This window comes from Pelmatolapia mariae, linkage group LG16_19 (assembly GCF_036321145.2).
Source record: "Pelmatolapia mariae isolate MD_Pm_ZW linkage group LG16_19, Pm_UMD_F_2, whole genome shotgun sequence".
In the NCBI taxonomy this organism is placed as follows: Eukaryota; Metazoa; Chordata; class Actinopteri; order Cichliformes; family Cichlidae; genus Pelmatolapia; species Pelmatolapia mariae.
The window spans coordinates 64,067,923-64,082,682 of record NC_086241.1 but is presented as its reverse complement, the minus strand read 5'-3'; the positions used below and the strand labels follow the sequence as shown (position 1 = coordinate 64,082,682).

Below are 14,760 nucleotides of genomic sequence, written 5' to 3'. Positions count from 1 at the left end.
AATAGTGGCAGTATAATGTCCTCCTAAGTGGATATCAGGCCCTTGTAGAGCAAAATTGAGTATTTTGGTCTAGACAACCCAAAATGTGATGTCCACATATGTGGACGCCAGGTCCTAGGAGGTTAAGGCACCTGTGGTTCAACATTTTTCTATGTCCTCACTTCTTCCTCTTTCCTTCCCACTTCCTCTCACATCCCTTTAATTTCTCCTCTTCTTTCTCTTCTCCTCCCTCCTTCTATGCTGCTGTTCTCCTCTCATCCTTTTTTCTTCCTCTTCTTTTTTTCTTGCTTTCCTCTCCTCGTACTTCCATCCTCTCGCTTCCTCACTTCTCTCCTTGCCATCCCGCTTTCCACCCATATCCCTCTACTCTCATCTCTTCTTCCTCCCCTTCTTTCCTTCTCGTACTCCATGTTTTTCCTGTCCACTATACTCTTTCCTCTATTCTTCCTTCCCCCCTTAAATTTGTTTCTGTTCTTCCTCTTGTGACCTCTTCGTCCCTCTGTCCTCCTCAGCACGGCTCACGACGTGTGGAACAGTCTTGGCGAGGTGTTGCAGGCTCAGGGAAACACCGCTGCCGCCACTGAGTGTTTTCTCACCGCCTTGGAGCTGGAAGCCAGCAGCCCCATCCTGCCCTTCACCATCATTCCCAGAGCGCTATGAGAAAAACACACACACAGAGCATGCCTGCATGCCACTTCACAAACATACACACACACACACACACAAACACACACACACACACACACACAGACCTGTGAAAAGGTGTACTGCCAAACCCTCACACACACATAAACTCAGAGTGTATATAGAAATGCAAATAGTACAAATAAACAGGCTTCCCTCTGTCTACCCGTGCTTCCCACAATGCCTTTCTTGTGGCCATGTCCCACGTCTACGTGAGTGTGCGTGTCTCCTTCCCGCTCTGCGTGTTGTCTCGTTCGTCAGATTCGTTTCAAGTCATTACTCTCAGAATCCTGAAAGTTGTGTTTACATGTTGTTTAGTCCAAATACACACACATACACTCTGAGCAATTTTAACATAAATGGATTAGATTTCCTTTAAAAGCCAAATATGCATTTACTCGGTACTGTTCACATCGATGCAGCAGAAAACAATCTTTCAAAGGTGGATGCAAGCGCCAAAATCTGTCCGTCCCATTCCCTTCCTGTTTTTTTTGTTTGTTTGTTTGTTTGTTTTCTTATGCTGATTTACTGAGTTCAGCAAGGTCAAAGAGCACCATACAATTTAGAGCCTCCAGTGGAACCTGTTTTCAGTGGGTTCATGTCTTCATTTTTAATCCCTCTCCAGAATTGAAGCTGAAACCTTGTTTTTCTACAGTCGACTTTGAGCATCATGGGATATATCGTAGTTTAACATCTGTGACAGAAACGAGCACTGCTGCCCTGCATCTGTTCTGCTTTCTGATAATTCTTTAGATAAAACTCTGTGTAGTCTCTGTGTTCTGCCCTCACCTGGTTTAGTCACTGATAAATATTGCTGTATGTATATGCTTGTTTGTTTGTTTTTTTTAACACTACAAAAACTCAATCCCATTTTATATGCACACACAAACACTATAGATCAGCAGCAGATCGAGCTGGGGGTCGAACCACTGATGAGTATTGCCTTCACTGTACTGTAGCCCTGCACCTGTGTTAGCATTGTTAAAATTTGAAGACAGGAACCCACTGTAGTAAATTCAGACTTCTGAGTGGTCAATCGTGTTTGACTCGACACTAAGATCATTTTCCAAAAGTATCTGTGCCACTTTTTGGTGCTTGTATCCACTCAGGAAAGATGCTTGTGTAATGTTATCTGCTGCACTGCATGGAGGGGGATCGTTGTTACTGTATACCTGGCTCAGGATCAGCCAGGTCTTTAAGGTATCCAGCGGAGCATCGACGGACTTTCACTGAGAAATAAATCGGTGTAAATGCCAAACCTCGGGTTGCTTTCGCCCTCAGGGGAAATCTGATTTCCTGCAGCTGATCTTAAAGTGTTTTTGTGAAGTTTTTAAGTGAAAAAAATCGAAGTGCCACCTGGAGGTACTCAACCAGCAACAACGTATAATCTGTGGAAAACTGTTGGAATCTGTGTCACATCTTTCCTCCAGAAATCAGATTTCCTTGTTGAGCGCAAATGCACCCGCAGTGATTGTGTCGTCTTTGCGTCCCATCACCAGATTAATATTTTTATTTTGTTTTTGATTATAAATACAAAGAATTGTTGCTGTATATTTGATTGTTCCACAAGTTTATTATTATTATTATTATTTTAGAGAGTAAATTATAACTATTTTCTGGAGAATGATGTTGCTGAGAGAGAGCGAGGTATGAAAGGACGTCCTCCTGAGCTCAGGCAGTGAGTCCTTTGTGCTGTAAATGAATGATTATGAAGACCAAGATAATAAAAGTGGATAAAAAGAAGACGTCTGATGCTCTCTGGTTCTCTTGCTTTGGTAAACCTGTGTGTGTGGTACTCCTCCTGGCAGCGACCTTGGGGTCGGCGGTGTGTGTTACTTTCTCAGGTGTGTGTCTGTCAGCAAATCGCCGCGTGCTCCTTTGTGTGGTTTTTATCAGAGGATTACAGCGCTGACAGGTTTTGTCCTGGAGTGTCAGGAAGCCCCTGCTCATTCTCTCCCGCCCGCCCAGTCCTGAGGTCTCTGCTGGACTCTCAGGTGTCACTAGAGGTTAATCTCTCATAAAGGTCATCACCAGGGTCCAGGTGTAAACGTTTGCACAATTCCTGCAGTTACTGCCACAGTTACTTGGTTACCATGTAAATGCTCACTGGGGTTTCTTATTATTGGCTAGTGCACAAAATGAAGCTGGTTGTAATTTGTTTAAATAGTCCAAAAATGAAACTGCAGTCCCTCTAATGGCCACCTGAGGCTGGCTCCAAAGACACATTGTAAACCATGTGGAGCAATTGATAAAAACACAACAAACTTCACACTCACATTTAGTCTGCTATAATCTTATCATGTTTAGTCGACTAAAACTGAAAGAATTTAGATGCCTAAATTATAACTAAAACTAAATTAAAACCCCCTGGCAACCACAGGTCACTAAGAAAAAATGTGTACTCTTCGACCAGCTGCCAAGTGGTTGCTGGCGGTTGCTAGGCGGCCACAGTCACCTGCAGTCTGCATGAGTGATGCAAACTTGTCTGCAAACACCACTGCAGCAATCATATTTCTAAAGGAAGGGCGTTTACTTTGAAGGCGAATGATCTTTTTCCAAGGTTTGCTGCCACTCAGAGATTAGTTGGCAAGTGTTTGGAGGTAAAGTTAAGCCAATCTACTAGCAACCAAAGCAATCATAAGGAAATAAGCTAGCAGCCAATCCCCAACCAGTCAGGGGAATACACATTTTTCCCTAGTGACCAGAGGTTGCCAGGAAGTTGTCAAGCGGTTTGACTCACTTCTGTAGTCAGCCTCTAGTGGCCACTAGAAGAAGTTCAGTTGATGGAAGTTGCCGCAGCTAGTCTGAGGCTTTAGGAAGGGCTGAAGTAATGATGCTGAAACTCTGCACAAGATGGGAAGTGAAATGTGATGCTTTTTATTTTTTGCATGCAGCTGTGAACAAATAAAAACATGATTCTGTTCCAGGGCGTTAAGTTGTTACTCTTACAAACATTTCTTTAATGCAACTGTGCAATGTGTGTGAGAGAGTGTGTGTGTAGGGTGTCAGAGGGACTTTTCCAGATCGCCCAGAACGTCTTGTCTGCAGATGAAGAGCTGTTGCTAGGCAACAGAGCCAGGGAAAGGATGGGCAAAACAGAACGAGAGGGGGGAGCAGAAAACTGTGGGAGCTGGAGGAAAGAGTGGGAGAAGGAATTGGAGGGGGGAGGGGGCTTGAGCGATGATGAAGACGACTTGTATGAGGAGGTCAAAATGAAAAGCTTCATCTTGAATATTTAAGACTGAGGTGGCGATTATGGGATTGCAGAGGAGCAGACAGGGGGACGGGGAAGTGTAGGAGGTGTTGGATGTATCCATGTATCCCTCTGTCACACACAGAGTTAGTAGCTGGAGTTATGTAACAGTCTGAAGTGTATTAATACATCTTGCTGCTCTTTGCTTGCTATTAGTGAGCTGCCACTCCAGCATTAATAACAGGCTTTCCAGTGCAGAAGATTCTCCCCTCGCCTTCAGCTCTGCTGGCTCCAGATTGCTCTCATAAATATTTCAGCCTTTCACCTGACAGCCAGAAGAATGTAGTGAGGAGCGAGTATCTGAGGGATGGACTTATATGGGGGTACTGCAGAAGATGAGGATTTTACTCATCTACCCCTCAGATGGAGGTTTAATCATTTAGTTCCCATTTTTGATTTTCTGCTTGTTTTCTTAAATTTCTGCTACATTTACAGGATTATTGTGGCCAGCTGATCACAGCTACTCTATCATTACCAAAAAAATAAAACACATTTTTGCCAGGCGCATCTGGCAATGCTGTGATTAGCTTATACACAGAGGTCAGAACTGTTATTTGTATGATTATTTCTGCTCTTAAGTTGGGGATTTTAACATGAGTATCTATGTGGACTCACTTTTCGCACATGGTCTTGCCTTGTGTTTTGCAGCCTAGTCTATAGCCTGTGGTGCTGTCTGCTAATCTGAGTCACTAAAAAGGAGTGACAGTGCCCTATGAAGCATTTAGATTGGAAATGGCAAATAAAATCTCCCTATAGTACCCAGAATTGATCAGTTATGGTAAAAATGAACACAAATGTTTTGGTCAGGGCTGATACCATCCATCCCTTAGAGTGAGGACCTGAAACATTTGGTAGGAACTCGGGGAGTAGAGCTGCTACTCCTCATATCAGAGCTGGCACCGGGTCAAGACACCGGGATGGACCCTGGACAAACTGGAGAGATAACATGTGTCAGCTAGCCTGGAAACACCTCTGTGGATCAGCAGAGGGAAGTAGGACCTGGGCCAAAGAAGTGGTAGATGACTGAATGGATGGTACACTAGTGGATTTATAAAATATACATTCATTAACAGTTGATTTTCTTAGACTTTATTTACCTTCAATGGCCTGGCAATAAATGAATGTGGGTTTACTAACGAGTCAGTGAAGTAAGACTGAAACAAAACATCACAAACTGAAGCCAACAACTGATGTGACTTTCTAGCCAATAATGGAAGTGTAAGTTGATAAAGCCACCCTATTATCAATATATGGCTCCCAAAAACCATCTTTTTTATACAGTCCATGTTTGCAGCCTTTTATCACCGTCTTGTGCTTTTGCAGAAAGTAGTTTTTGTTATCTACTGACACTATCTCTACTTTCAAGATTAGGCTTAAAACTTTCCTTTTTGCTAAAGCATATAGTTAGGGCTGGACCAGGTGACCCTGAATCCTCCCTTAGTTATGCTGCAATAGACGTAGGCTTCCGGGGATTCCCATGATGCATCGAGTTTTTCCTTTCCAGTCACCTTCTCACTCACTATGTGTTAATAGACCTCTCTGCATCGAATCATATCTGTTATTAATCTCTGTCTCTCTTCCACAGCATGTCTTTATCCTGTTTTCCTTCTTTCACCCCAACCGGTCGCAGCAGATGGCCGCCCCTCCCTGAGCCTGGTTCTGCCGGAGGTTTCTTCCTGTTAAAAGGGAGTTTTTCCTTCCCACTGTCGCCAAAGTGCTTGCTCATAGGGGGTCATATGATATGATTGTTGGGTTTTTCTCTGTATTTAATATTGTGCTATCTACTGTACAATATAAAGCGCCTTGAGGCGACTTTTGTTGTGATTTGGCGCTATATAAATAAAATTGAATTGAATTGATCTCATCCCAAAATATGTTAGGTGGGTTTCAGAGTCTGTACTCACAGTAAGACATCACACCGATCACCAATGAGTCATTTTAAAGCAGCACGTCCCCCACAGAGTTGCAGGAAAACACACAAGTCAGCTTAAAAACAACAACAAAACAAACAAACAAAAAAAAAAACACACACAAAGTGGCATCTCAGTTCATGTTTGTGTTTTTATTGGAAAAACAAAATGTAAAGACGAGCATGTACATCTTGGAATGCAGATCAACTGAACCAAACAGAACAGCTGGACTGGGCCGGGCCTCGCCGCACCCATACACACACACACACACACGCACGCACGCACGCACGCACACACACAAACAGAAGATAGAAACACCGCAAAGCACCGACCCCCGTCCCCACTAAAGTGAACTCGTGTACGCACACAGCATCTGAGGCAATGACATTTTATTCTTTAATCACTTCCTGTTAATCTAAAACCATTTGTTTACTGAGTGTTGCCTCAAAAGCTGCCTGTGTACATCGATCATCTTTAACCAACCGCCCTGAAACCCTATGACACACTCGCCGCCCAACATGGCTCAAAATCGTCACCCCGCCTTGAACAAAAGGTAAACACACGAAGGAAAAGTGACATGCCCGAAACACAAGATCTAAAATGACTTCTTATTTATTCTATTTTTATGCTTTTCTTAAAAATATCTGACTTCACTCAGGTAAGCAAACTGTGAAAGTGCCGCTGCTTCCTTCGCTCAGCTAACCAACACCTCCTAGGCCGACCTGAGGACCATCAACTGCTTTCTCCTGCCGTGCTCTCGACGCTAACCCACGAAAAGCCTCATGCATGAAGAACAGAAATGAAAGAAGACAGGAAGTCGAGGAAGAAAGGCGATCGGCCGTCCCGAAACATCGCAGTGACGTCAGGAAGCCAGCTGCGCGGCGACCGCTCGGCTGTTGAGTTGAGATCTGATTGGGCAGCTCGGCGCTGAGATGGGAGATGGGAGTGGGACGGAGAGGTGGGGGTACAAGCCAGTACATGCAGATTCAGTTAGTTTTTTTTTTTTTCTTTTTGTGAACTTGTTTAATATGGACAGATCTGAGATTTTGAACATTCAGTTTAAGTTGTTGATACAGAACAGTATGATTAAATGTAGATTTTTGCAATAAGAGGTAAGTGAAACTTTTGACGGATTCTTTGTCGTTAACACGAGCCCAGTTCACTTGGCAGTCATCATCTGGACAAATTCTGTGGAGAACGAAGAGGCGGAGAAAGAAAAGCCATCAGGAATTATAACACAGCAAGCCTCAGGACCAATCAGAGATCTGGAGCTTCTAATAACGATCATGACCAAGCTCACCTTCGTAGTTGACCTGTCCATCCCCGTCGATGTCTGCTTCCCTGATCATCTCGTCTACTTCCTCGTCTGTCAGCTTCTCTCCCAGGTTAGTCATCACATGACGCAGCTCTGCTGCACTTATGTAGCCATTTCCATCCTGACAAAGAAATGGGGAAAAGTGATCAGACCAACACGTGTGCCGGCATTTCAGTGTTTCTCCGCATATCTACTCTGGATTTGTGAGGCAGGAGGTCAAATCCCCCCGCCCAAAAAAAAGATCACGTTTTACTCTTCACGACATCCTCCAATGAGGAGCACGCTGGATTAGTTAGGAGTCATTTACAGTGAGGAGCTGTGGCTTCATATCAGAAGTGTTGTTATGAAAAGGGTATTTTATTTTGAAAACTGACTGGCCACTTCCGTCATTCCTATTTCTGACTCACCTCATGTCATGAATATGACATGAGGTGAGTCAGTTTCCCCACACAGACTTCAGTTGAGTCGTTTAAATGCTTCAAATGCATCGGGAGGAGTGCTGAGAACACACCCAGGGCTCATATGGAAGTTTATTTTCCCACAAGAATTTACCAGCTCTTTTCTACTTTTCTTATCAACAGGAAATCTATAAAGACCTACACAATTTCTCTTGTTTCCAGTGACTGTAAATTGCTAGGAAAAGCAGCATAGTATGACATCTATCATAAATTCCCAACCATCAGAAATCAGACCGCGAGTGCCACCGATTGTTGGAGTGTTCTGATACCTTGCAAAGTGCCTTCACGCAGCTGTTATACTGCAGCATTCATACGTCAAAATATGTATGAAAAACACTTAAACCAGGCCCACCTTATCAAAGACTCTGAATGCCTCCCTAATCTCCTCCTCACTGTCAGTGTCCTTCATCTTCCTCGCCATCATTGTCAGGAACTCGGGGAAGTCGATGGTCCCGTTGCCTAGGAGTAGGAGGTAAATATGACTCATCATTGATAAAAGGGTTATTTAAAAAAAGACAAGTTAGATAGATGAATCCTTCCCCCGTGTCGAGGGAGGACAGCAGCGTACCATCAGCATCCACCTCGTTGATCATATCCTGGAGTTCTGCCTCGGTCGGGTTTTGACCCAGTGACCTCATGACAGTGCCCAGCTCCTTCGTGGTGATGGTACCATCTCCGTCTTTATCAAACAGGGAGAAGGCCTCCTTGAACTCTGAACAGGCAAATGAAGAGAAGAAGAAAGGACATTTACACTGCAGCTGTAAACACGCGAATAAAATAAGAAGTGTTTTTATGGCATCACCTTACCAGCAATCTGCTCTTCTGTTAGTTGGTCAGCCTAAAAAACAAAACAAAACAAAAACCACACCCCAAAGAGTGAATTAATATGCTAGGTTATTACCAAGATTGATTAAGAAAAAAAAGAAATCCAATACAATTGTTTTGGTTCAACAAACTAAGCTTTTTTTTTTCTTTTAATGAGACTTGATTATCTTTTAAATTGAGATTAATCAGATACTGCCTCATCAGGCGTCACAAAGAGTGGTGAGAACTGCTTCTGTAAGCACTTTGTTGTGGTCGACTTGTGACATGCAAGCTTTGCCTGGCAGAACTCTTCATCTTCGGTCATCATCTTCACAGTTTGCCATAGCTTACTGCTTTTACTGTCATTTAGTGATCTAAAATTTCCTTATTTCGAAAGGCCCATTTTAACACTCCAGGATTATAATGTTACTAAGAAAGAAAGAAAGAAAGAGTCGTTTCATGACTGGCTCTGATGGCTAACAGCCTTACAGAGTGATTATTATGTGAAGGGCTCGGGTTGAATTTCCTTGTGGAAATCCAAAGGAGGTGACGTTAATGTTCCTCCTGCTTCGCTGGTTCTCTTCAGCCAGCTCCCAGCGCACAGACAAACTCCACACAACATCAACAAAAACACTGACGAGGCTTCAAGGCTTTTGATAATGACATTAGGAAGCAAATGCGGGGATTAATCAGGGATCTCATTATTTGAATCCAACCTTTATATCATCAAAGTGGATATCTGTTAGGTCTGCCACCAGCTTCACTGCTTTTGGTTCTGGCTTTTTCACATCCTTGCCTCCACCTCCTATTCCTCCATCCAGCCTTATCCCTCCAGGTCCTCTGCGCTGCTTCAGATCCACACCTTTTCCTGCTCCACCACCACCACCTCCTCCAGTTTTCATGGTCAGCCCATCGAGCGCTCCCCGCACCATCACCAAGCCCTCAGCCAGGCACTCAGCCCGCTTGCTGGTCTGGACGCCCTGCTTTTTTACTTCAGCCAGCTCGGCTTTGGTTCTCTGCAGGCAGTTCCTCAGGTCCTGCATCTCTCTGACGAGGCCGTCCATGCGGCTTGATGACGAGTCCATCAGCATCTGCAGGAAGGCCCTGTAGCTCCTCTCCTGCTGCTGGATCAGCTCTTTATAGTAGTGCTGCTGTTCGTCCAGGAGGTCATAAACGGTGGACAAGCTCACCAGCTCGTCCTCTGCTGGGTAGACGGCGATTTTCTTGGGCAGCATGACGAGTGGGTGATAGCAGGAAGGGCAGGAACTGGGAGGAATGGGTGGATGAAAAAAATGGTTAGACATCTATCCGTCGCTTCTGATTGGCAGAAAGGATGGAAGGAGGAGACTTTGCCATGTTTCTGAATAGTTACATATTCAGGAACATGGATTATAAGATGCTAAAAGATGTTTTTAGTTGTCCTGGATGGGCAGACGGATGCATCAGTCGTCTCGTCTTTCAGTCATTCCAGTGTAGATGGATGACAGAAGTTTTCCCCAGAACAGAAAGAGTCAGCAGATTGGCACTGACCAGCCAGGTTGATGGAAAAGTTGCTCCACCTGTTGACGTTTTCCTGTGTGTCAGCCTCTCAGCCAAGCTTTCTCTCCAAGTGACCAGGCACCGTTCTTCCCTGGCTTCAACTGCCTCCAACAACTTTGGAGAACCCCTCTCTTAGCAGTGTTTCAGCCTCCCCGACACATGGACATTCAAAACCTCCTGCGGGAGCTCAACACATGAAGAGCAGTGGGACAAAGAAATCGAGGCTGGAGGAGGTCAGTGAAACTTGTCAGTAAAATTGACGTTAGGTGTGTGAGAGTAACGGGGTCCAGACCAGGGGGGAGGTCATGGGAGTTCAGTGTGTGTGTGCGTCTCCACATGTATGTGCTAATCTGTCACCTGTCATCTCACTGCTGCATTTGCAGCTCCCAGGGAGGATCGGTTGGCTAGTCATCTGACCTCCTGCACAGCATCATGGTTCACACCAGGTGGACCCCTCGGGAAGTTCCCCTTTCTCCACTTAATAATTTGTCCCCAAAGCAGGCCAAACTTACACCTTCTCCTCAATGCAGATGGGATTTTTTTTTAAATTTTCAGTTTGTTTCTAGATTAAACTTACTACATAAACTGCCTAAGGTGCCAAGACTATCAACATCTATACAGCTTTAGGGAATTCAGTGGCACTTTTGAATCACAAGGGTCATAAATAACGATAAGAGTGCCTGTAATTGATTACTATGTCTTCTACAATGAACATGTAGCTTGCAAAGGGAGAACAACAGTACATGCATACTGTTCATTTGTTTAGTTTTCCATTCCATTAATATGATACAGGTATTGGGTTATTAAGCTATAATCCTCACTGGGAAGACAATATCAAGCCTGACCTCATCATTGCTTTGCTCGTGAAAGATCTTATCTTTATATTTGTTTTTGGATGAACTTTATTGTGTTCATGGGTTTAAGTTGGTAGTTTAGATAAAAGCTATACAAATACAAAAATATTATCATGATATTAAGGTCCTAATTATTTAGCACAATTGCAGACTGGTTAATTAATTAGAAATCTATTTTTTAATAAAGTAGATTTCCTTGAACTTTGAGGATATGCTCAAAGGGAAAGCGAGAGGTCGGGCACATTAACAGCACTATCTACATGATCCTGTTTTAATAACAAAAACTGCTGGAAGCCAAACCTGGAACTGAAACTAAAATGGTAAAATGATCAATTGTACAGCCCTAATTTTAAGCACTGATATCTAAATAAAAATATGCTGTGTACTCATGTGACCCAAGGGAAAGGCGGACACTAATGACGGCACTGATCTGTGTCAGGCCGAGCGATGGTTAACAAGCTGCTAACACTTCTAATATCCAGGCCAAATTCCTCTCAAGGCGCCTGGCAGTAGAACCGCGTCAAGTATGAGGCCTCTATGATTTCCTTCTACAGCACCCATGGGTATTATTCTGAAATGTAAAATTAAACTCCGTGCAGATGGCTTTGATTAAAGCTGAACACGACAGCTTCTGTTCCCTGTACTTTGACAGTTAAAGCGGACTCATGATGGACATGTCACGCAAGACAAGTCTGTCTGCTTTTAAACTAATCCTGCATATGTAAGGAAGTACAAGGAAGTACAGCTTCAGCCTACTTCCTGTGTCAACTTTCTCACCTACGTAGCTATAGCAACCACAAACTAACCACAGGGTAATTTCCCCTGCAGAAAATGGCCTTGTAAAGCAGCTTTTAGAGGTCATTATTAGGTTCGGGGACTAGATAATTAAAGTACAAACTCTGGAGCTTGAATTACATCAACCAATCAGAAGCAAGACTGAAACAAACATTAACAATGTCAAATCTAAGATAAGCCAACAGTCTTCACTGGGGGTCATTCGACTAACTTGAACCATTCAGGACCTGAAATACAGGTCTGAAAGTCACTGCGATTTTCCCCCTCAAATTCTTTCTTAGAGGGTTGATCAGCACCAGCTGGGCAGCTTGAAATAACAGGTGTGCACCTTGAACCTGAAGGCTGTTGGTTTGTGTTCCTTTTCAGATGCAGGCATCTCTCAGATGACTCATTTTTTGGACATGATCTCACAATGACAAAAATAAACATTATGAAGAACAGCCAGAGTAAACTATATTCTGATCTACAGGCTGAAGAGTGGCAGTCAACATCTGCACGCTTGTTCTCTATATGTCCAATACAGTAAATACACACACAGATACAAAGCTTTACATCTCCTGTTTCAAAACACTTTTTTTTTTTAAAACAAACACTACTAATTAATCCATTATACAGCCCTAATAAAAACAAGCTGAAAAATCAAACGCTCCCCTTCTGTAAGGAGTTGTTTTTCTGCTTATTCCTACAGGAAAAAATAAATAAAAAGCCAACCTCAGAGCCCTGTAGCCAATCCAAAAAATTCAAATAAGAGAAGCTCCAACAACAATTATCTAATGCTAACTTTAAATGTGCTACTGCAGAGCAGGAATATGAAACGTAAGGCCTAGAAATACTCAAAACCGGCCCACCCAAGTAGGGCATAAACCTCTCCCAGTCGATGTGCAATGAGTTTGACTTCCCTGCTGTAGTGCTAACCAGGACAAAAGCTGCTACAACAGGTAAAGTGGAACTTTAATTACCTGGGACTGCTGTTTGCACTACTCTTAAGAGTCTGGGGTTGTTGTTTTTTTTGCCCCTCACATAATTATATCATGCATATTTATATTTTTAGGCAGCAGTTTATGGTTGCATGTATTTGACTTCCTCTCTTTGAAGCCTGGACACATGCTAGCTTTATTACAGACTTTACACTGGGAAGTTCCACATCTTAATCCTATTTGTAGACATAATTTTACCTGATCCACTATTGAAGGGCAAAAAATATATATAAATAAATACATAAATGTATAAATCAAAACTTGGAAGATGGAGGAATGGTGGTGGTGTAAATCATTTCACTCTTCACACTAGAAACCACAGCCAGAGTCATAAAAGAAAGAAATGTTTACAGTTTTATTTTAAATATGTTATTAATTATCATCAGACTACCCGGTTAGGTTAAGGTACTGTTTTAAGGTCAGGTAGTAGTACCTGGTTAGTTACCAGTTAGGTTATGGCACTCTTAAAAACCACCTGGTGAAGTTATGACACTGGAGAGAACTCGGTTAGGTTTAGGTAATAAGGGGTATTTGGTTAGGGTATGCAGTAAAAACATAACCAGGCAAGTTACAACACTAAAAGCCACCCAGTGAGGTTTAGGTGCACTTATGTGCTTTAACCAAAAATGTTTTTTCAGCAAATGTTTTTTTAAAAACATGACATCAAATACACACTGCACAAAAATATGAGCTACAAAAGGATCAATTTTTATGCTTAACAATAGGGTCCTGAATGTGTGAACGCAAGCAACTCCCTCCACAAGCTATAAACGACAAACCTGGGTGGGATGCTACCACTCCCCTGGAGACTGGCACAGTGCATTCATGGACACACAACCCAGGAACAGTGGTGTATGTGCGTGTTTAAACAGTATAAATCGTGTAACATGGTGCTTGCAGTGTGCATCCACTGCAGACCAGACTTTTCATCTAGGAGCATCAATCTGTACTTAAAAATGTGACGTCAAAACAGGTCAAACACGTTTTATTCTACGCAAAAAGTATGCATGTGTGTACACCATAACATCTGGCCTAATTAGGACTATCAGCGGCTTTTACAATGGTTACACGTTGGACTTTGACAGCTCTTATCTACAACTGTTAAGCTAACGCCTATGAAAATATGCACCCTTACATAAATCGTCTGAACATGGAGGGCAGATGTGCACCTTTATTTTACAGCTCCATGTCTCAGAATAATCAGCAGAGAGAGGCAACTCTCCTCCTGAGGAAATGAGCCATCCTTACTTCTCCAGCAAAAAAAAAAAAAACCCACCGGAAAATCAGGCTATCGGCGAGGGGACCACTGTTAGCTGTGATGCTAACCAGCCAACAGCTCTACCACAACTACTAACTGTGGCCACCTGTAACGAGTACTACCTCTCAGTTCTCAGTTTGTGAGGGTGCTTACGGCACCAAAATCGGTTGAAATTTCACAGAGTGGGCTCTTAAAAAAGGGGGGAGGAAAAAACCGCGGTGGTAATAAACTGCTCCGCCCGCAGGGTCTCTGTCTAGTGCCGTCACAGTATTAACGTTCGTCCCTGAGCGCTCTACTACGGAGATATTTCAACCCCGCATCTGGCTTCCAGTCAACTTCGCACAGCTTAAATCCACACACATCACAAGGCACGGCTGGTTAAAATACTCACCATGTCTGTGCGGAGTTCCAACAGCGGGTCTGCTAACGCTACGGGGGAACAGAGGGAAATGGACGGTCGCCACAGAGCAGGAGGGCTGGCTGCTGCTTGGGGGCGGGTACGCAGGACAAAGCACCGCCGCACAGCTCTCACGGTATTCCTCCGCAAAGACGTGTGAGAATGGCTCCCCGCGCTCGCTGCATGCGTTCATGCGCACCATCTTGTCATGTTTAATTTAAATCCAGAGAAGTTATGAGTAGGAATAACCGCACTTAGTTAGAAATCAGGAAGGAAATTAAAGTGGAAATGTTTTTTAATTGAATGGTAAGGTCTACATTATTACAGTGCTTGGGTAGGTTGGTGGTGTTGGGAGTTCATATACTTAATGAAAGGGTGTGATACAAGACGTGCACGCTTTGTTTCTTTTTATTTTGCCAGGAAAATAGGAAACGGCTTCGGAAATTTATTGAAACATGTGCAAATATGCACAAAAATATAGTACATAAGTCTTTTGTCCTGTCTTCCTCCATTTGT

At 43.3% G+C, this 14,760-nt stretch overlaps 2 protein-coding genes across 4 annotated transcripts in view; one reads left to right on the top strand and one right to left on the bottom strand.

Moving 5' to 3' along the window:
- The window catches only part of ttc7b (tetratricopeptide repeat domain 7B), a 29,653-nt gene extending 26,046 nt beyond the window's left edge, over positions 1–3,607 (top strand). For all 3 annotated transcript variants that reach the window (XM_063500258.1, XM_063500257.1, XM_063500259.1), the window contains one exon: positions 513–3,607. In XM_063500258.1, the coding sequence (XP_063356328.1) occupies positions 513–660 (148 nt within the window). In that variant the 3' untranslated portion in view covers positions 661–3,607. The remainder of the gene's footprint in view (positions 1–512) is intronic.
- Positions 3,608–5,980: 2,373 nt separating this feature from the next.
- calm1a (calmodulin 1a) lies at positions 5,981–14,383 on the bottom strand. The gene is made up of 6 exons (XM_063500263.1): positions 14,239–14,383; positions 8,428–8,458; positions 8,189–8,332; positions 7,973–8,079; positions 7,148–7,283; positions 5,981–7,035 (listed from the first exon to the last, which is right to left on the bottom strand). Exons 1-6 carry the CDS (start codon positions 14,239–14,241, stop codon positions 7,007–7,009), a joined length of 450 nt encoding a protein of 149 aa, XP_063356333.1. The 5' UTR covers positions 14,242–14,383; the 3' UTR covers positions 5,981–7,006.
- Positions 14,384–14,760: the final 377 nt, after the last annotated feature.

Excerpts from the sequence above, each read along its gene's own strand:
- calm1a (XM_063500263.1), bottom strand. Across the intron at positions 8,333-8,427 it reads AACAGAAGAGCAGATTGCTG|AGTTCAAGGAGGCCTTCTCC; the intron begins GTAAGGTGATGC and ends TTGCCTGTTCAG. Across the intron at positions 7,036-7,147 it reads TGGACAGGTCAACTACGAAG|AATTTGTCCAGATGATGACT; the intron begins GTGAGCTTGGTC and ends CGTTCTCCACAG.